Source organism: Nicotiana attenuata, unplaced genomic scaffold, assembly GCF_001879085.1.
Source record: "Nicotiana attenuata strain UT unplaced genomic scaffold, NIATTr2, whole genome shotgun sequence".
NCBI classification, from domain to species: domain Eukaryota; kingdom Viridiplantae; phylum Streptophyta; class Magnoliopsida; order Solanales; family Solanaceae; genus Nicotiana; species Nicotiana attenuata.
The window spans coordinates 20614-42930 of record NW_017670627.1 but is presented as its reverse complement, the minus strand read 5'-3'; the positions used below and the strand labels follow the sequence as shown (position 1 = coordinate 42930).

The following is a 22317-nucleotide window of genomic DNA, read 5'->3' as shown; positions in this document are numbered from 1 at the left end:
CCTACGTTGTAGAGAGAGGGGTCACCGACACCTAAAAAGTTCGGCCAAAATTACATGTATACATGTATACTCTTTCCAAAAATAACAATATATTAGTAGTAACACTTCACATACAAAGCATATTTTAGCTGAATGCAAAAGTGCACCCGTAACCTTCAAATCTTAGGTCCGCCTCTGATACGTACTTTCATGTTGCTCGCTCTTTACCAACGTATATTTTTCGGCAGAACATCTTCACTCGGTTTCTTGTTGGAAATCCCAGATTATTGCACAAGTCTATTACTCTATATTATTTCCAATTCAAGAGAGGGAGAGTTAGAGGGTGTTTGGATTGGTTTTCAAGCTCTTCTTATTTTTTCCAGTATTTGGCAAAGTTAAAAAATGCTTAAAACAAGCCAAAAGCAATAAGGTGGGCAACCCCAACTTATTGATTTTTGGCGTAAAAGCTATTTTTGCTGAGAAAACACTTTTTTTAAGCCAATCCAAACGAGCTCTTATTATCTGAAACTTTCAAGAGATGTGTTCTAACTTTCGATAATCAAAAACTGGAGAAGTTTATGTACAGATATAACCCCTTGCTGTTATTTGCCTATTTAGACAAACAAATGATTGTCTATCTACTGTACATACCTGATTAACCTAGCTAATGTCGTCGTCCGGGGATGCGATTTGTCAAGCTGGGGCAATGAAAGCCGTCTCACCCTACGGTATTAGGAATGCCAAGATCTCTCCTTCGAAAGCACGGCGAGGAAAGAAAGAGCTATATATGCTACGGTTGATTAGGCCGATATCTCACAAGATTTGGAAGGGCATTCGCTTGAAGTTTCTTGATCTCAGATGCTGTCACATTGCAATATTCCAAGTCCAACGAGCGCAAATTCTTCAGAGGCTTCAGATATTGCAATCCATCATTGGTGATACAAGAGTTTGAGACATTTAGACATACCAATAATGTCAGTCCTGCATTTTCAGAAAAGATGTCAAAATAAGCTAAAAACATCAACAAAGATAAACAACCATCTTGTTTTCCAACAGGGTCATGTCCTATATATATGAATGATCTGCTATGTAAATATCACTGTCCTCCAAAAAAGCAAAAAAACCATTTCTACGTGTGCAGGGAAGGATCCACCTTGCGACCTACGGGTTCACGTGAACCCAGTAACTTTTGTTCAAACAGTGTAAATGTGTTCAAAAAATTCACTAAAAAGGGTAGAGCGGTGCACTAAGCTCCCGCTATGCGCGAGGTCCTGGGAAGGGCCGGACCATAAGGGCCTATCGTACGTAGCCCGACCCTGCATTTCTGCAAATATTTGAATGTGAACCTAGTTACTATTGAAAATATACTCGAGCGTTGCAGGAACTCATAAACATTAAATCCTGGAACCGCCTCTATCCATGTGTTTGGCTCATGAAAAAGAATCAGGCCCGTGCGTAAGGGCGTATGGAGATACAATATAAATAAGCAATTTAAACTGCATGTATTGATCCTTTGAAGGAGCTTAAACTTTTAAAATGCACTTATATTTCTTACTGTAGCTAGTTGCTTTATAGTAGATTTACATTCATAGGAGGACAGTGTCAGATTCGGCGGATTAAAGATTAACTCAAGTATTTGACGTCTATCGTCGATAACAGGAATCAAAATTATTCAAATTCTAGATGTATATATGCAGAGGCGATGTAGCCTATGTTCAATGGGTTCAACTGAATCCAATATGTTTTACAGGACACACACATTAGATTCTGAACCCACAATCAAATGAGTTTAGTACCAAGAAGTTTAAACGTTGAAGTTTAAATCTTGGATCCGTCTCTGCATATACATGTAACCTAGAGTATAGACAAAAGTACCTGATAAGAGTTCCAAGATCTTATCCGTCAAATTTCGGTTTTTTGACAGGTTCAGAAACATCAGGGAAGAAAGATCCTTTATGTTCTCGACTCCAGCATCAGTTAACACACCACCACAAAGGTCAAGCGACTGCAGATTTCTGAAATCTGATGAAGTATTGACACACATTTAGAATATACTTGAAAAGGAATGAGTACCCGATTACCACTGCATATTGTTAATCACCAAGACACTTGCTAAATAGATATCTCAGTTATGTAGTTTACCAACAATAACAATAATTGAAAAGACTACTGACGGACAATAATCACAAACATCCTACATGAGTTGGGGTTCTAATCATTTCTCACAATGCAGAGTAACTTAACATAAGTCCGGGGGGAGAAGGGGGGGCGGGGGTCTGTACAAACGTAGAAGAGCCTAGAAATCAAATTTAAGATATAGTAAGAGAAGAGAATCGCTGCTTTAACGTACATGCCAGATACTTTGTCCCAGAATCTGTTATGTGAGCTCCAAAGAGATCCAGGTGAGTCAAGCCAGTAAAACCTATACTCCATAGAACAAAAAGAATTACACGCTTAAATTTCTGGCCGCGTATGCCAGAAAAGAAAATTATAAGATATGGCTACACACGCTATTAAGGAATTGATGCGGCGAGTCACATCTCAAAACATAAGTACATTTTGGATTCAGCATCTACTAAGTATTAGCACTTCGTTCCATGCTCCGCACATACATATTGTTTTACTAGATATCTACGACTCTGTCTAAGTAAAGGCTTTCCCGTAACTAATAGAAGATTATGAGATTACGTCTCTGTAAACTGTATATGAACTCTGAACTTTAGTCACTGCCAAGAGCTAATTTTCTAAGGCTTACCTGTGAGAACTGCAAGACCGGAATCTGTAATTCGGCGCACATCCAGATTAAGTGACTTGAGACGTGTCAATCCAGTTAACTTTTGCAAACCATCGTCGGTTACTAAGGTGAATTTGAAATTGAGTTCCTCCAACTTGGACAAACCTAAAATAAATGAAGCACTCAAATCTATCATAACACATGCAAAACAAGAAGTCGATCACATCAAACTATCAAATATTGGCTGCTGATATCTGAAAAACTGAAAAGAATTGACACTGAAATGCACTTAAACACTATCACGAAAGTCGACATAAAAGAGAAAAATCCAATAAACTTGGTCTATGGAAGATGTATCAAAACCAGCAACTACCATAAGAAAATAGCACCGACAAGCTATGACGCGTGGACTTTCCAAAATAATGCCGCACCCGTGTCAGATCCTCCAAAAATACACTACTTTTGGAGGATCAGACACACATGGGGCAATATTTTCAGAGAGTCCGAGTAATATAGCCGAGAAGATAGATGATGAATTCTCACCAAATTCGCTATCTTGCAGTCCAAAAAATTTCCATTTTACTAAACGATATGGCTGTAAATTCATTTTTTAAACCTTTGAAAATGCAAGTAGACAATCACTAAAACTAGTCCAACAGACAAATTACTCAACATAACATGTCTGCAATATATGAACACATCCAGAGGCGGATCTAGGATTTAAGTTTTATGGGTTCAACCTGTAAAGTTTTTACCGTTGAACCCATTGTATTTTTAAAGTTATGGGTTCATATTGCTATATATTGCAATATTATTGAATTTTTACACATAAATTTTTGCTCCGCCACAAAAGTACTGGGTTCAGTTGAAGGTACCAATGCCTTGCATCCGCCTCTGGACACATCATGTCTATCCAAGACACTAAATAATATAGAGCTCATTAGACGAGGAATATTGCTCTAGCACACACTAAATATCCGTAAACTAAATGGAGTATGTAATTTTATGACTTGGCTTTGTTGATCTGCAAAATCAAGAGGACGGAAGGGAGAATCTTTTCGGAGCGTAAGAGATATCTTTACCAGCTAAATGAGACAGTCCATCATCCGTAATCCTACAAGAGTCCAAGTTCAGGCCTTCCAATTTTGTCAGACCTGCAATATCGATCCAAGGAAATAAATAACCAAAAACTATAGAAGACAATTATATAAACCATGTGAAAGAGATCAATCCAGTAAATCTAAAGCTTTGAGATATTTTTTTATGTTGTACTTCAGAAGCATATAGAGAAGGGTATTGAAAATATAACGAAATTTAAAAAATGAAATATAATCCGCGATGAAAATAATCAAAGAGGTAGGACAGACCTTCCAAATAGCCCAAACATGCATCCGTGATGTGGTTATATCCCAAATTCAACACCTTCAAATTGCGAAGTGCTGCACGGTATACAACAGTTGGCTAAAGATGTAACGTTATCTTGCTCTAATCAGTACGTTATGGGAAATAACAATATCTGCCAGTTACCTGAAAACTTTTCACATCCATCATCTCTCAGGCAACATCGACTGAGATTTAAAGATTGCAGCGAAGGGAGATCTGTAGAATTAAAAAAAAAGGTTTCGATAAGAGACACTAGTATTAGTATCCTTGTTCAATGACTATAGAAATCATTGCTGATTTCTTCTACGACTGCAACAACATGTTAACGTGATAAGATAAAACCAAATAGATAGGACATCCACATTTTCTGCATTACTGCATGTAATCCACGCCAATTAGAATCTCCTCTAGAAGCAACAAGGTAGAGAAAATACATTGCAATCTAAATGCAAGTGTAAATATCAGAGTGTAATCACATGAGGAGCGTTTTAAAGGCGACGAGAGAATGCAAACCTGAGATAGTATCCAAACATGAAGTAGTAACATGGGATCCTTCCATATTTAGTACAACAAGTTTGTTCAAACCTAAAAAATCATAAAGAGGAAAAAATCTCAATACAAAAGAAAAAGAGTCTATAAAGACAACAAAATAGATACTTAACATAAACTGCTCCGACTCTCCGAAAATATCGTCGGGTGTGCAGTGTATTTTTGGAGAATCAGACACGAGTGCGGCAGTATTTTGGAGTGTCTGCGCAACATAGACATAAACACAAAATGGATATACAAGCTCTAACAAGCAGCATGCAAAGGTATAGGTAGACTTCTGGGCCAGAAAGAGAAAAGCTAAGCTTATAGGACACTCTTATTTTCGATGTTTTATCTATCAAACTAACGTTTCCACTTTTTATTTATAACTGTTTTTTCACAACCACTAAAGTTACACAAGTCAAAGTACCATCATAAAACCCGTGTAAAGTCCAACACCATCTTATAAAATGAGACAGAGGGAGTTCTTAAAGTGGATTACTGAAAAGGCACAACTAAAGGTATATCGGAAAGGTAATTTAAGTGATACGGCAAGAAAAAGACTGTAAACTCTCAAGATCAAGTTGCCACTGAGTGTCTGAGTCTGTGACATATCGCCCGGCAAAAGGAAAAAGATTATTTTCACCTTCCTTTCAAATCAGAAACTGCTATGGGTCATACAACTTTTTTGCAACCAGCTAAGATTTAGTTAAAATCAGGCTTTACATCTAAAAAGTTTCTAGTTTCTCATACAAGATATCGAAATGCAAAGAAAGAGCTACCAGCATCAGGAGAACGAAATAAAGTTTTTATGTTCTTGCAAAAATCAACTCGACAGTCTTATAAACTGGAAAAAGTGAATAAAGCTATAGAAGCTGTGACCACCTTCGGCTTCAAGTTAGAAAATACTCGGTATGTGATTTAGAAGAGAAAGCAAGAATCACCATCATAAGACAATGCAAAAGCTATTACAACAGAAATACCAATTAGTACCTCTAAGATAAGACACTCCATAATCTGTTACGTAGATACACAGAATCTGAAGTTCCTTCAAACTCGCAAGCCCTGAAGTCCGTCACGCGAAAATGAGCAAATTTTCACATAATAACAAGCACAATAAGATGACATGTCTGAAGATTTTGAAGCACATTCACCGCTGATACCTGCCAAAGGCTTCATGTCCGAATCCGTAATGCACTGACAATATCTTATACTGAGAGATTCAAGTTTTGCCAAACCTGAAAAGAAAAAGGTACTCGATATTTTAAGTTGAACTTCACCAAAATGGTGGAATAAAATTCAAATATTAGTCGCGAATGATGATTATAACAAATAAAATTAAGTCATTTTTGAACTACTAAAAATAGAAAGCATAACCAACCTTGAAGATGAACAAGTCCTCCATGAATCTGTGGACACCTCTCGAAATCCAACTTAACCAATTTATCTAAGCTGGATAAAGCTTGCATTGCTTCAGCAGTAACCGAAACACATTTTCTAAAACTCAAATATGTCAAATTTGAGAAACCTGAAAGGCACAAATTTAACCATTGTCAGCACCAAACAACTCCTAAATGCGGTACAGACGTACAGTTTACTAGGAAACACAACAGATTGAATAACACAGAGATTAGTTAACCACATGATCAATGCTATAAATTATAATGTATATTTCTTGCGCTCTTTAAAGAAATGTGCTAAATAAAGCAAGAAAATGATACTAACAATTATGGTGCAAACAGCTAGATAAAACTAAGGCAAACAACACGATATCAATCGGAGAGAGAGAACAACATTTTTTTGCTTCATATAACACTCTCTTTCTATGGGAAAAACAGGCTTGCAAGAAACCAATTCGGATTGGCAAGTGAAATAAGAAACTATTGCGATTTGCGAGAGAGAATAGAAATAACTACCACTGACTTGCTTTATCCCCTGTTCAGAAATACGGTCACAGCAATCGAAAGATAACGCTTGGAGGTTTGAGCAATTTTGGAGGAGACTGAATCCAAAATCTGTGACCTCAGAACCAACAATATATACAGACAGTAAGGATGATCCTTGTGAAGAGACGACGTCCATCCAATTATCTGTAACTCCTTTATATTCTCCCATCCACATATCCTGTCAACACAAAAAACCTTAACAAATAGTCCTATAGGATCTTGTACTAAAAAGTCATTTCGTTTTCAAACTTCAATATGATATCGATGTGAGCTGGGATATTACATGCAGCGCACAATCTCTAAAAGCTTCGATACAATCATCCGAAAGGCGGTTTGAATACACCAAATTGTCGAATATCAACTGGCTTATATCCCTTGGCAGCATTGAGAATGATTGATATTTGTCAATGTCCTGTTAATAGAAGAGAGCATAAGATGTCCTTAACCAAAAGAACTCAATAACCTTAACGGCAGAGGCGGATGCAGCCTATACTAAATGAGTTCAGCTGAACTCAGTATTTTCAACACGTAACATGAATATATAAGTGCAAATCCCCTAAAATTTCAATAGATATTAACTTTTAAACCGATAATTTAAAAATAAAATGTGTTTAGTACAAAGAACAATAGAGGCTGAACCCGTTAAGTTTAAATCCGCGATCTGTCTCTACTTAATGGAGCATATTAGAGGAAATCAATCACCTTACGTATTTTATGAATGCATAATTCCATGAGAGCCGGACTATTGTTTCCTCTCGGATGACAATCTACGACACGCTCAAGAAGGAAGGACTGTAGACAATTTGAGCTCCCAAATTTGAAGTATCTACTTGAGAAACCTCTTCTACTAATGTTATCATCATCATGCTGGTCTCTCTTTAATGAACAAGCACCCCCCATTCCGGAATTACGTCAAGAAGACTCGCGTTATATTATCACGAGCACTAATAGAGAGCGGTATAATCCTTTCGAGAAAAGAGCACTCCCATCCATGTTGTAGATTCTGATTAGGCACCTAAAGGCCTGAAAGAGATAACGTCAAATTTCTTTTGAGTTTAAGTTCTGTGCACTGATAGTATATAAATTGACATACAACAACAGATAATTCTTCATCAACAAGCTTGATACACTAACCTATTAATAGAATAATAGCATGTTACAGTCGGTTAAATTGCACTGACAAAGTAAAGAATAATTAAGTGTCTGTTACTTTTCTTGTTTCTGGATTCTCCGTGTTGTATAACATCAAACATCATAGTCTTCACTTTATACACAAACAAGCATTTGTCATTTCTCAGAGTTTACTTTATATCATAGACATTTCTGCTAACAAATTCATAATTAGAAACAAAAATATTCCATACAGAACGCAAGAAAAGAGATTTAAGGGCAGCTCCGTACACTAAGCTCCCGCGCAGGGTCCGGGAAAGGGCCGGACCACAAGAAAAGCGATTGCATCATAAAAACAAATGTTTCAATACCAAATCCAAAAACTCATTAGATGACAAAAGAAAACAATCACAAATCAAAACCATATGTTTTCTAACCAAAATATAACCAGAAAGCATGTTTGCATGCAAAAAAAAAAAGAAGAAGAGAAAACATATAAATATTGTGTTTCATTTGAAGAAGAAATTAAAAAAATAAATAAATAGATTCACCGTAAAAGAGCAATTACATACCTTAAAAGAGGGAGTGCTCCAAAAGAACCTTTTTCTATAGAAATAGAATTAAGAATGGAGCTCAAATATATGACATTAAAAACAGGAGATGACAACATGATAATCAGAGAATGAGAGGCACAAACCAAGAAGCTTGTGGGTACATGCCACGTGTCCAAATCTTTGTTAGAAGAGTGGAATTTGCCTGGTTCGTTCATAGGATATAGTTAAAAAAATTAGATTTCTGGGAATTTGTGGTGCTAAACAAGTTAAAAAGAGGCGTATTTGTTTAGTTATAAAATTTCTTATTAAGGATAGAATTATAAATTTAAATAAAATTATTTTTAAATTTAAAAAAGGATATTTTTTTTTGGATCAAAAAGAAAATAAGTTCACGCAAACTGAAAAGGAGTGAGTACTTATATATTTTTTGAATGACAAGATAATTAAGAAACAAACATCTTTTTATGTCTTGGTTTCAATTCCTAGTACTGTGTTCTTTTGTTTTCTTCCTTTTTCTATGGCGTCACATGTTTTGTCAGCCTATTATTGAGCAGTGCAATATATACTACTAGAGGATAAGGATATATTATCAGAGGATACACTCTAAAACTTAGGGGGCGAAAGTAACTCATCCGAATCTCCTTCGTCGAAAATTTATTATATATAAAAAATAAATTTTTTTAATCTTCGCAAAAATTATGCATCCAAACAGTTTGATGCGCAAAGTATTTGTGTTCACGTAGGATTAAAAAAATCGCACCTCAAAAAAATATGATATAAACGATCTACACTAATACAAATATCAATAACTTATTTTATTACTCGAGTCCTGACCTATAGGTCATACAAAAAAAGATTCTGCTGCCACTAAATTGAGTTGCACATGCATAGGAATAACTGAATAGCCTTATACATTTGTAATGTTTACATTATTAAGTCACTTTTTTAGAAAATAAAAATACGTGTTACAAAAAAGAGAAACACGAGATAAACTAGAGATTGAAACATCTAAGTTCATGATTATAATGTAATAGAATATGTCACTATTTATATACAAGAAAAATAAAAAGGATACAAGGAAACAAAATATTTTACAATAAATATGGATCCTAAAAATATTCTATATTATTGTACTAAATTTTTCCTAAATAAATGTTACCATATCTTTAAAGTAATAAATATTCTGCATTGATGTACTAGAATATTCCTAGTACTATTAACATATTTTAACAAAATGTGGAACCTAATATAAATTAAATAAAAAGTCATGTACTTTTAGTTCACACATTTTCTTATGTTTTATACTTTACCCCCAACAAAACGACAAAATCTCAAATTCACATCCCCAAAACCCTAAAAAACTATATTCTTCAAAGTACAAAAACCCTAATCCCCCTTTCCTTTTTCAAATCTTTCTTCAAATATTCCGCTTTTGGACAGTCAAACTCAACCCTACCCTAGTAAACCCCCCACCCCCTCTACTTCTTTTTCAAGAAAGTTCTGATTTTGGGGTTTTATTTTACTCCTTTTTCCCCCATTTATACAGTTTTGTTTGGGCTAATTTTTGTAGGGAAAGTAAAAAAGAAAATGGAGGTCAGTAATTTGAGCTCTGAAGTAGCTGTTTTTGGGAGAATGATGATGGAGTCTGTTGTTGAAGCTGTATTTGCTGAGACCCTTTTGGCTGCTCAAAGATCTGTTGCTTCTTTGCTCATTGTGGTATAAAATTACAGTCTTTTTAACTTAAAACTCTTTATTTTTCGTGTAAAGTTTTGATTTTTATTGATGGGTTTTTGATTTCTTGCTCTGTTTAACTTACACTCTTTATTTTATTGAAAAAAGTTTTGATTTTTAATAGTGGGGTTCTGGATTTCTTGCTCTGTTTTTTGCTTGCTTGTTCATAGTAGTATAATAGACCAAGAAATTATAAACAGCCTCGTGCAGGGTAAGACTGCGTACAATAGAACCTTGTAGTCCGGTTCTTCGCTAGACTCCGCATAGGAGGAGCTTACTGCACTGGCTGCCCTTTTGTTCATAAGACTATAGCATAATTTTCCAACTTACACTTCTGTTTTCTTGTAAAGTTGTGATTTTTAATTGTGGGTTTTGAATTTCTTGCTCTGTTTAACTTACACTCTTTATTTTAGTGAAAAAGTCTTGATTTTTTAATAGTGGGGTTTTGGATTCTTGCTCTGTTTTGTTACTTGCTTGTTCATAATGATATATCACAGTTTTCCACTTACACTTTTGTTTTCTTTGCTATTGTTTGTTTGTTGCTTCATTTTCACTGGTCTTGAGCCGAGGGTCTATCTGAAAGAGACTCTCTACCTTCATATGGTAGGGGTAAGGTTTGCGCACACATTACCCTCCCAAGACCCCACTTGTTGGATTTCACGGGGTTTGTTGTTGTTGTTGCTGTACGCTTTTGTGTTCTTGTAAAGTTGTGATTTTTAATGATGGGTTTTTGGTTTCTTGCTCTGTTTTTCGCTTTTGTAGTTGTTTGAGCAGCTCTTTTGTTGATACACACACACACACACACACCGAAGAAGTTTGAGTCATTGCTTGATTTGTAATAGTGGTATAGCATAATTTTGCAACTTACACTTTTGTTTTCTTGTAAATTGTGATTTTTAATGGTGGGTTTTGGATTTCTTGTTCTGTTTTCTGCTTCTGTAGTTGTTTGAACAGCTATGTGTCAAATTTCATTGCTTCTTTCTTATGGATGGTTAAAGTTTGGAACTTTTTCTGTGCTTCATTAGGTTTGTTGCTCCAATGTTCGATATTATTCTCCAAGCTGCTAACTTTAGCTATTGTATACTAATATGTTATGTTCTTTGAAGTAATTTTGGACTGAAGAGCTCTGTTTATTCCTTTTTCTTGGCTGTTTGTAATGGAAAAAGCCAATTAGGTTACTAAGGTTAGTGTCATATGGCTCTTTTTCATTCGTCTGGGTGTGAAGTTGGAGTCGGCCAATTAGGTTCCCTCCTCTGTAAGCTTGGATGTGGAACAAATATCCATTAAATTCTAAAGGCTTAACGTAACAATCTATGTGGCTATAGTTAAAGAGTAAATTTTTTCCCCAAAAACTGAGGTTCTAGAGTTGAATTTCTGTCGAGAATCAAAACCCAGTTGGTTAAAGTTAAAAGATTGGAAACGTAGGCACGGACTTTCCAGAATAAGCGGCAAACAGTTGCCTTGAAATGCCTTAAAGTGAACTGCTGTTCCACATCGAAGCGTACACCGGAGGGAACTAAACCAAAGAGGAGCCGAGACCAACTAATCTGGCTTCATCACCTTTTGCAAGAATGCAGTTAATAGACAGCTCTATCAACCTGTTTTCCATGCCCTCTTTTTAAAAATGAGTGCTTTGGTCGTCTTCCCTTTGTTTAATTAAAGCTTCTGATGTTCTAAATCTTGTGATAATAGTTGCAAAATCTTCATCCAGAACTCTTGGAACTATGTTATGTCTTTGGATTATAGTTGGCTCTGGCCCCTTAGTTCTTCTGGTTTCTTTCTCTTTATTGGTCTCCTTAAGCATAAGAAACATTTGAATTCTAGCGCACTAGCCTTAGCTAGACTCCTGCTTCAAGTGCTGACTTTAATTAAAGCTGGATGGGCAATATCTGCTTAATTTTACACAGCCTCATCGGATGAAATAATTTCCCTTGCCTAAATGCGATTTATCATTTAACACCTTATTCCTCTCATATGGACAAGTTATTTGTGACCAATAGTTTTTGTGTGCCATTGATATCAACAATAGATCACCTTTTTGGTACACATTTTTTAGCGGTCAAAGTTGAACTTTATATTTAAATTTCAACAGTATTATGAAATTTAGGAAAGACGTAGGGACTAGTGCAATATGAATGCTGTAACTATTTCCAAACTATTTAAGAGGCTTAATTTTGTGTATGCATGTGAGAAAATTGAAATTCAAAGATGTAGTCCTCTTTCTTTCCCCAATGAATCTGGGAATAAATACCTTCTTCTGCCTTATTAAGAAAAGTGAAACTGTCTATTGCATCAAGCGCTGTTTAATCTGTATTTTCTCGCTTTTTATCAGAAAAAGTCTACGTTTTCTTGCTCGTTGCTACTCATCAATGAGCTTATTCAGTTTAGTTGCCCTGCTGTCCTTTGTGTTTTGATTGAACTCTACAATGACGGCCTAGAAACTTCTTGTTCCGCAATTTCGCTCATATTGGCATAGTTCCCTTATCAATGTTGGTTATGCTTCAGGCAGGAACTATGCTCAAGTATGCTAATGCATTGCCAGAGTTGATAGGCGCTGAGAAAAGGTACTCCTAATTGCTAGCTTTCCTGTATTCATAGCATGCGGAACTATAAGTTTCATGTGGAAAACACCAAACTCTGATGTCATTTTCAGGTTTCCATTCGAAGAGCTCCATAAAATGGAAAAAGCTGGAGTTGAGAACAAAGATGGCAGTGACACAGAGGACGATGAGGATGATGATGGAGACGCTGATGATCAGGACGACGATGATGCTGACGATGAAGACTTTTCAGGCGAAGAAGGGGAAGATGATGATGAAGAAGGGGATCCCGAAGAGACTCCAGCGGCTAATGGCAACGAAGGCAGCGATGATGAAGACGACGAAGATGATGAAGACGATGAGGACGGGGATGATGATGAGGAAGAGGAAGACGAGGAAGATGACGAGGACGAGGAGGATCAACCACCCGCCAAGAAGAAAAAATGAACCATTTCCTAGTATATGTTTGTTCTGCTTTTCAGCCATGTTTGAAGTATGTAGTAGTAGGAAGAGGCAGTTTTAGCTTTTCTCTAGGAATTAACCATCCTTTTGCAGAACAAATGAACTACTTTTGTCATGCTATGAGACTGTTTAGTTGTGATATATATTCCATTTAATCCAATGAATATTCTGGTTTCCTTGTTAAGGTAATCCAAATTAATTTGAAAATTAGATGATTTAACTTTCGTACTATAAATTTCATTAGGGTAGGCTATCTACATCACACCCCGTTGGGATGTGGCTTCTCTGAATTTTGCGTGAACGCGGGATGCTCTGTGCTCCGGACTGCCATTTGTTTACTCTACATTTTATTGACATTTCACACTATGATGCCTGCTATAACAAGTGGCCAAAAGGGGGAGTTTTCAACATAACTTGAAAAAAAGGGCAACCCGGTCCACAAAGGTCTATTGTTCACCGCCTTATCCTGCATTTCTGCAAGAGGCTGTTTCCACGACCTGAACTTGCAGCAAGAACTTTACTGGTTACGCTAAGGCTCCCCTTCTTTTTCAACATAATTTGAAAGCGTAAAATTGATTTTTTTTTACACTGTCAGTGCATAGAACATAAACTCTTTTTCAAAAACATATAAGCAAAAGTTTATTCAACCGACTAAACGCCTAACAAAAAACTTCAAATTTCTAACTTTCGCTCTCATTTTCAATCAACCAAATCCTACATTCACTACAATTTTGCATCATAAAAAAAAACCAAGAGCTTAATTCAACCAAACACTGTCAATTCCATCTTCAAATTGCAGATATTGGAGATGGTGCAGGACTAATGCTGCAATAATAAATCAAAGTATCACCAAAACTAGGATTAAATGGAAATATTTTAGGCCAACAATTACTATCAATGCCAGTAACAACTTCACAACAAGTAGAATCAAGCCATCCAATTCCAGTAAATGCTTTATAAACTCCTGTTACACATCCACTTATACTTTCAAGAGATGACCAACATTCAAAAATATCATCACTTGGACTTGGTGCAAATATTGGATCAGGTCTGGCCATTACTACTGAATTTGCCATTCCTAATATAATGAAAAATGCAAATAGTTTCAGATTTTTTGTTGCCATGATTTCTTGAAATGTTTTCCCCCCCCTAGTTTTGAGAATTTTCTTTTTGGATGGTGTTTGTGAATTTTTGTGTGACAATATAAAGGTATTTATAGGGAGATTTTGGAGTCAAAAAGATCATTTATATCATATTTATGAAATGCATGTTTAGCTATGTATATTTTACTACCAAAATGCGTTTCAGTTTTAGTCAGTTGTAATTCTCATTATGACTATTTATGCAGAGATAAAAGTTAAAGAAGGGAGCCTTGGAGTAACGGTAAAGTTGTCTGGAGCCAGGATTTGAACCTTGCGGGTTCGGAATTATAATACATTTAAGTTATTGGGTTCTAAATTAATAAGTTGTACATATTCAATGAATTTCTTAAGACAAATACATGGTTTGAACAAAAGTTACCGGACTCAGCCGAACCCGCATCTCACACTCTATCTCCGCCCCTGTCTCCGGGTGCCTATAGGTCACAGGTTCGAGCCGTGGAATCAGCCATTGATGCTTGCATCAGGGTAGGCTGCCTACATCACACCCTTGGGGTGCGGTTCTTACCCGGAACTTGTGTGAACACAAAATGTTCATGCATCGAGCTGCCCTTTAGCATATTGAACTTAGTTAAAATTTTAACGTTAAGGATTATTATCTTGTGTATCGTACTGGCTTACCCTTGTTAAGAACTCGTTTCATTGGATGAAATTTCAATAAATTACATTTGTAAGAACCACAAATTGGCTTTAACTTTAACTATCAAATTTCTTCGAACAATGATGTCGAAAAAGGAACCTTTTCAATTTATTCTAAATTAGAGATATAAACAGTTTAATTCATTCCTTTAAGCTGAATCTTTGTTATTTTAAGACATGAAACAGTGCAAGTACAATAAGAAAAATTAGTTTATAATTTTTTTTAGGATGACTTAGATTAAAATTGAGGGTCAAGGACTGAAATTAATGCATCAACAAATTTAAAGTAATTTACTATAGTACTTACAGAAAAATAACTCCTTCCTAAAGAAAGCAATAAATACTAATACTAATAACATCTTTTAAATATATCAATTAAATATTAACATTAGACAACCAAAAATTAAACTCATGTAACAGTTTCAATATGTCACTATTATTTCTTGTTAATATGCATATAAATACCACAACCCCACCTCCAAAATATTTCATACTCACAATCCAAAGTTCATACAACAACATTACAGCATAAACACCGGGTGCGAGTAAATTTTTTTCTCCCCGATGACGAGCCCGAAAACCTTATATTCAACTATCCTAATTGTTTTATGCATGTCAATTGTGACTACACCTTGTTTTGGTCAATTACTTGGTGGATTATTACCAAATTTTGGAGGAATAGGTCCTGATTCAATTACAAAATGCTTAACATCAGTTAATGATGTTCCTAATTGTATTGAAGAAATAATTACATCTTTTTTGAGTATTCAACTTCATTTACTTGGTCCTCAGTGTTGCAAAGCTGCTTTGGATATAGATGATGGTTGTTGGCCTAAGATTTTCCCTTTTAATCCATTTTTTCCTCCTGCTATTAAGAGTTTTTGTTCGGCTGAAGCTCAAATACTGCCTCCGCCACTTTTATAATAAGCTTTGAGAAAGTGGAAATAAGATGTTTGATATTTTCTTTAATATCAAACCAAAATAAAAGGGATGAGGGATAGTGGTGATTGTTTTTTTTAATATGTTTAAAATGGAAAGTATTTTAGTCGTCGGAGTTATCAAGGGGTCGTGGTGGATGGATGTGATCTCTCCACCTTTAACTAGAGACCCCTGGTTCGAGTCTTGGGAATAAAAAAATTCTGGTAAAGAGCGTTTTCCTCTTGGATGAACCTTATTGACGTGAATTTGGATTAATCGGCAGTTCTGAATACACGAGGGTTGTTAAAATAAAAATAAAGAGTAGTCTTTTGAGTTAAGCAATTCTTATTGTATTGGTTTTTAGGTTGAATAAAGTTGGGTTATCTTTTTCATGAATATCTCTCTCAGCCTCTCTATCATTCAGTTTGCGTGAAAATTGATAGTTTATTTCGAAATAATTTCATCATATAAACCAGATTAACCATAATATGTGCAAAATATAAATTCTACTAGCAAGACAATGGATATATATAAAAAAAACACAACAATCTCCACATTTTACTACGGTCATCTTTTACACACTACAAAAAAAAAATTGAAATTAGTTACCAACTTCATCGCTAATCTATCACTAAATCGCTTATAACTAATAAAATTTCTTGATAATCTGTTGCTTCCGTCGCTAAATAGGAGCAACGAATTTTCTTTTTAGCTACAGAATTTGTCTCTAATTCTTGCTTTTTTATTAGTGACAAATCGGATCGAATGGATTGACTATTGCCTTTTAATATATGTCCCTGAAATAGTCATTGAATATTTGATCTACTTATATCGGGAGAAATTTAAAAATAGCCAGATTTACCACTGGTCGTTGAGAAATAGCCAAGTTTCAAAAGTCATCGAAATTTAGCCACTTTAAATCTGAGCAAAAACACTGTTCAAAATCCGGAAAAATACGCCCGCAAATTTTACGGGAGTTCCAGCATAAGTATGCTGGAACTCCCGCAAATTTTACGGGAGTTCCAGCAAGTATAGTTGTCCAGTATAATATACTGGAGTTTGGAGCACTGGTGCTCCAATCTCCCGCAAATTTTACAGGAGTTAGCAAAGTATACCGGTCCAGCATAATATGCTGGAGTTCGTACACAAATGCACCAGAACTCCCGTATATTATACTGGACCGGTTCCTGTTGCAGCAAAATAGTGGCTATTTTTTATTGACTTGATAAACGCTGGCTATTTTTCATTAACCAGTGTGAAAACTGGCTATACCATGATATTTTAACACTTATATCCTATCAGAAGCTCTACATTGCTTATAATATGAGGTACATTTTTTTGTAAATAATTTCTATGACAACTCAACTAAGGTCTTGTATTTACCTTTTACAATATTTTCTTAACGAAAATGAATTAGAATAACGTTGAATTAAGATTTTTTACGATTTGTTTGTTTTAATCATTTCTGAAACTTAAAAAAACTTGAAAGTTGTTCTTCAAATAGTTGTAAGTTCTTAACATTTTCTTTGATTTGAATTCTGAATCTGTTTCATATAATTTAAGTGGACAATTAATTAACCTAGCCTGTTACCTGAGCAGTCTATAAACTAATATAACCTAACCTGTTACTTGAGCAGAAGAGGGACACAAGCAAAGGGAGAAAAAAATTACCCAAAAAAAATAAAATAAAGAGAGAGAATGATATTTTATGGATTTAACTTATAGTATATACTGATGACTTAAAGAATTTTTACTCTAAAATGTGAAAGTATCGAACCTTATTTTGTCAGATAATTAGTATACGAACGACTATATGTAATTATCTTTTACGAAACCTAATAATGTAAAAGTTCTTTTACACGGTCTTAAGTATATAATTTAAACTCTTTTTATTTATGCATGATCAACGGTCTGTAAGAATTTTAAGAGCATGTGGCCATTCACAACATGCATGAAAAATTAAAAATATGCAATGTTTTAGGCCGAGGGGAACCAAAAAAGACCACCAAAATAACCACAAATGAAAAAGCTAACAAAATTTTCAACTTCTCTTTAGTATATAGAATCATTTACTCTAGGGAAAAGAATGTTGATTTTCTCAACTCTGCAAGACATTTCGCCATTATCAACACCAAAAAATGATTGAAATAAAGTTAGAAGGGCGAAAGGAGGAGAGAGAGATTTTGGTGAGGGACTATCGACATGTTCCGATTATAATTTGTTCCATTTATCTTAAAAGATCTTGAAGAGAAGACCACCGTGGGTGGCGAAAAAGGGAGCAAACACGAGTGATTCGACAGCCATCAGCTTGATAAGAATGTTCAATGATGGTCCAGATGTGTCCTTGAGGGGATCACCAACAGTGTCACCAATGACAGCGGCCTTGTGTGGATCAGACCCCTTGGGACCAAGAGTTCTTGCATGTTCTGAAGCTCCAGCCTAATATCACAAAACCAACACGAATAAACGAGTTAACAAATGAAGTTTCTCAAGCATACTCAAGGAACTGAATGTGAATGTAAAAGGTCCGACTCAAATTATCTACCTCGATGTACTTCTTGGCGTTATCCCAGGCTCCACCGGTGTTTGATGCAGAAATGGCAATCTACCAACCAAAGATCATCCAGGATTAGAGAGACAAAGAGAAAGATCATTTGAAGCTTTTTGCACATTTCAGCTAAAACATTTACCTGTACGCCAGAGACAAGAGATCCTGCAAGCACACCAGACAGGGTTTCGACGCCAAATAATATGCCTACAATCAATGGAGTAAGCATGACAAGAGCACCAGGTGGGATCATTTCCTTGATTGATGCATCTGTGGAGATCTTGACACAGGTGGCATAATCAGGCTTTGCAGTTCCTTCCATGAGACCAGGGATGGTGTTGAATTGCCTGCGCACTTCCTCAACCATCTTAAGGGCAGCACTTCCCACACTCTTCATTGTCATGGCAGAGAACCAATAAGGAAGCATTGCGCCAACAAGTAAGCCAATGAATACTTTTGGTGTCAAGACATCTACAGTGGAAATTCCTGCCCGGCTCACAAACGCACCAAAGAGGGCCAGAGACACAAGAGCAGCAGATCCAATGGCGAATCCCTATTACCAATGCTCGTCAACAAAGAGGCAATTAAGTGACTTTCTAACTAGACCTAACAACATTCAGTGAAGTACGAGAGTATTTGACTTACCTTTCCAATAGCAGCAGTGGTGTTTCCTGCAGCATCAAGGGCATCGGTTCTCTCTCTGATTCTGTGGCTCATCCCAGCCATCTCAGCAATGCCCCCTGCATTGTCACTGATGGGACCATAGGCATCAATTGCCAAACCAGTAGCTATGGTGCTCAGCATTCCAAGAGCAGCGACTGCAATGCCATACATTGCAGCAAAACTGAAGCTAACAAAGATGCTGACCGCTATGGCAAAAATTGGAATGATCACTGATTTGTAGCCCAACGCAAGGCCAAAAATAACATTTGTGGCAGCACCAGTGCGACAAGAATCAGCAACATCTTGCACAGGGCTGGAAATAAATGAAACAAAACTCACGTTTCTGATAGGCAAGAGTCAAAGAAGCACCAAAACAGAACACAGCTAGAGACCCAAGTACCTGTAAGCATTGCTGGTATAGTACTCAGTGACGAACCCAATAATAAGTCCAGCCCACAGACCAACTCCAACACATAAGAACAACTGCCTGCAAGTTTAAAACAAATTTGCATGCCAGTTAGCCTTGATAATTGTTTATGAAAGAACAAAAGGAAAGATGGGCAGGAGAAATGAATCTTCATTAGTTTGTTCCAAATTTTACTGGGGTTGCTTTACCTAAAAATTGACTTCATGCTTACAACTTTCAAAGACAATGAAAAGAAATATTATGAAGCAATATATACGCAATGCAATTACTTCAAAGTTATAGAAGCACAGGTCAGACTTTAGACTTACCAGCTCTGAACTTCTTTCTGAATTCCAAAATTGAAAATTGTGAAGGTAGATGGAAGGGCAATCCAAGAAACAAGAGCAATTCCAAATGTCATGAGAACAGTTGAGATTACAAGTTGCTTCTTCAATGCTGGCTCAATTTCTTTTACAGCCTTGACTTCAAAGAAATCAGTTGCAAATAAGGTAGTAAGCAAACACACAAGGATGCCCACGGAACTGACAAGAAGAGGATATAGCATGGCAGTCAACTCATGGTTGACGCCGAAAGAGGAGATGGAAGCAACAACAAGGGCAGCACACGATGACTCTGCATAAGATCCAAAGAGATCCGACCCCATCCCGGCAATATCTCCAACATTGTCACCGACATTGTCAGCAATAACCTAAGCACATGTTTAACATTAAAACTAACCATGAAAAAGCTTAAATACACCTTGACGTCTTAAATGACACAATAAGCTTACCGCTGGATTTCTAGGATCATCTTCAGGGATGTTTCTCTCCACCTTGCCCACAAGATCAGCTCCAACATCTGCAGCTTTAGTGTATATACCTCCACCAACTCTACCAAAAAGAGCCATTGATGATCCACCAAGCCCATAACCAGTTATTGCCTCAAATAGTCCTTCCCAATCATCACCGTAATATAACTTGAATAGGTTGATGGCAATGAACAAAACCAGAAGGCCATTTGCAGCAAGAAGGAAGCCCATCACAGCACCAGATCTGAATGCAACGATAAAAGCCTTACCAACACCCTTTCTAGCCTCCAAGGTAGTCCTTGCATTTGCATATGTTGCAATCTTCATTCCAAGAAACCCGGAAACCACAGAAGTTACACCACCAAGCAAGAAGGATATGGTGCTGAAAACAGCAGTGGCAAGAGCAGGTTTGCACATTTTGGAGCTGTCATATGTACAAGCCTGTCTCTTTGTGCTGAAACCCTCGACAGAGCCGAGAAATAGGAAGATCAGAATTGCAAAAGCAACCATGAAAACACCAACATACTGGTATTCCGTAAAGAGGAATGAGGTTGCACCTGCGGCGTAGATTGATTCCACAATTAGGAAAGCTATTATCAGGAAATGTTTAACTATCTAGGCACTCTAAGAGAACTCCATGCATTTACATGCCAAAAGAAACATTAATGCAACACACAAGACTAAAGAAATAAACTGGAACAAGTCCGCCAATACAATGTTAGTAACAGCAAAAGGGAGAACTTCTTTGACCATTCAAAATTCAATTGAAGCCTGTTATATGCTCCAGATTCGAAATGCCAGTCACCAAACTACCCTATTTGTACTCCACATTATTTTTTGATATAGCATTTTTAATCTGCCATTTCAAAGGAAGCATACATAACGTGCTGAGGTTAGAGTCCCCATTTTTTTCTGGGTGCAAAAAACAAAGACATCAGTTGAAGTGAGGGGGCAAAGCAAAATGCAATATCAATGCAAGAATGTCAGAATTCCTCTAGCTCCTTTTAGTCTTATAATTATTTTTAATTATATGTTCTAAGACCCACTCTGGATGCTTTAAGGAAACTGCCAAAGAAACATCATATCCATCAGCAAACTTCGGTCCCTCTAATTGCTAAAAAATTACTTTGTGCAATGAAGTTGTTCAAAATTTTCATATCATACTTTAATCACTTAATAACAAGATAGCAATTTTAAATCTCTAACTAGATATAAGATTTTATTATTCAATTTAGCAGCTTTGACACTAAGTTTATTTCTAGAGTAGACACACGTGACTATAGCACAAGACTGAGTTAACACGGCTTCTCTGGTCTACCTTCTCAGAAGTATACCACTACCATAGTGCTTGGTAGCTGCCAGGAATTACTTAATAGTGAATCAAAGGTTACTTACAGAGTACTAACTGCAATTTTTTTGAGATGATAACAGTTTGCTACTGTTATCATCTCAAAAAAAATAAAAAAAAGAGTACTAACTGCAATTTGTCAATATAAAATATAAAAAGTGGTATGACCATCATAATCATAGCAACTAATGAACTGCAACAATAATTAAAGACCATAACATCTGTTAAATAATGATTATTTAATACGGAAGCAACCCGCAAAGCAGGAAAAGTTCAGATCTTTCTGATTAACAAGCAAAGTTGCATTACAACATAGACATGTACGGATCAAGAATAACAATTTAGACAAACTAAACAGTTAAATGCTGAACGTGCCAAGTAACTCATAAGGAAAGTATACCAACAAATACTGGATCGAAGCATCAAAGCTTCTACCTTTACTCACACATATGTATGTGTATAGGATTTAAGGTATATGCACGGAGAGTGTAAGATCTTTTATACTACCAGTGTTCTTCAACCTATGATAGCAGGTTATTACCATTTTTACCAGATATTGTATTAACGTTTATCAAGAGATTTAACCCTAATAAACGACCTAATATCTTTAAACCACACAGAAACTAAACTCATATATAATATATATATANACAACAACAACAGCCCAGTGTGGTCCCACAAGTGGGGTCTGGGGAGGGTAGGATGTACGCAGCCTTACCCCTACCCTGGAAGGGCAGAGAGACTGTTTCCGATAGACCCTCGGCTAAAGAAGGTGAGAGAAACCCTAGTAGCAAGTAATAGCAAAACAATAATTATAATATATATATATATATATATATATATATATATATATATATATT

At 36.1% G+C, this 22317-nt stretch overlaps 3 protein-coding genes across 4 annotated transcripts in view; 1 reads left to right on the top strand and 2 right to left on the bottom strand.

Annotated features, from left to right (window-relative positions):
* Positions 1-497: 497 nt before the first annotated feature.
* Positions 498-8319, bottom strand: LOC109241677 (F-box/LRR-repeat protein 2-like). 2 transcript variants are annotated; one of them, XM_019408437.1, is made up of 15 exons: positions 8253-8319; positions 7273-7593; positions 6854-6982; positions 6541-6748; positions 6006-6152; positions 5788-5862; positions 5618-5689; positions 4610-4681; positions 4241-4312; positions 4081-4152; positions 3796-3867; positions 2735-2878; positions 2330-2401; positions 1855-2001; positions 498-960 (listed from the first exon to the last, which is right to left on the bottom strand). In XM_019408437.1, the coding sequence occupies exons 2-15, from the start codon at positions 7468-7470 to the stop codon at positions 770-772; spliced, it is 1671 nt and encodes a 556-aa protein (XP_019263982.1). In that variant the 5' UTR covers positions 7471-7593; positions 8253-8319; the 3' UTR covers positions 498-769. The 2 variants fall into 2 exon arrangements, with proteins under 2 accessions (XP_019263982.1, XP_019263983.1); XM_019408438.1 differs by lacking the exon at positions 8253-8319 and having other exon boundaries at positions 7278-7368.
* A 1267-nt stretch (positions 8320-9586) lies between these two features.
* On the top strand, positions 9587-13151 carry LOC109241676 (nucleolin-like). Its single transcript, XM_019408436.1, has 4 exons — positions 9587-9694; positions 9805-9950; positions 12471-12529; positions 12619-13151. The coding sequence occupies exons 2-4, from the start codon at positions 9822-9824 to the stop codon at positions 12950-12952; spliced, it is 522 nt and encodes a 173-aa protein (XP_019263981.1). The 5' UTR covers positions 9587-9694; positions 9805-9821; the 3' UTR covers positions 12953-13151.
* A 4522-nt stretch (positions 13152-17673) lies between these two features.
* LOC109241675 (pyrophosphate-energized vacuolar membrane proton pump) overlaps positions 17674-22317 on the bottom strand; it is a 5450-nt gene continuing 806 nt past the window's right edge. The window contains exons 2-8 of the mRNA XM_019408435.1: positions 20092-20666; positions 19631-20010; positions 19296-19382; positions 18878-19208; positions 18375-18785; positions 18230-18289; positions 17674-18123 (exon numbers count right to left, since the gene is read on the bottom strand). Coding sequence (XP_019263980.1) covers positions 17917-18123; positions 18230-18289; positions 18375-18785; positions 18878-19208; positions 19296-19382; positions 19631-20010; positions 20092-20666 — 2051 coding nt within the window. The 3' untranslated portion in view covers positions 17674-17916. The remainder of the gene's footprint in view (positions 18124-18229; positions 18290-18374; positions 18786-18877; positions 19209-19295; positions 19383-19630; positions 20011-20091; positions 20667-22317) is intronic.

Coding starts and splice junctions, on each gene's coding strand:
- LOC109241677 (XM_019408437.1), bottom strand. CDS start 7,470: ATGGGGGGTGCTTGTTCATTAAAGAGAGACCAGCATGATGATGATAAC. Junction 6,749..6,853: donor TTAGAGATTGTGCGCTGCAT/GTAATATCCCAG, acceptor TTGTGTTGACAG/GATATGTGGATGGGAGAATA. Junction 4,682..5,617: donor TGGAGTGTCTTATCTTAGAG/GTACTAATTGGT, acceptor ATGATTTTTTAG/GTTTGAACAAACTTGTTGTA.
- LOC109241676 (XM_019408436.1), top strand. CDS start 9,822: ATGGAGGTCAGTAATTTGAGCTCTGAAGTAGCTGTTTTTGGGAGAATG. Junction 9,951..12,470: donor TTGCTTCTTTGCTCATTGTG/GTATAAAATTAC, acceptor GTTATGCTTCAG/GCAGGAACTATGCTCAAGTA. Junction 12,530..12,618: donor TTGATAGGCGCTGAGAAAAG/GTACTCCTAATT, acceptor TGTCATTTTCAG/GTTTCCATTCGAAGAGCTCC.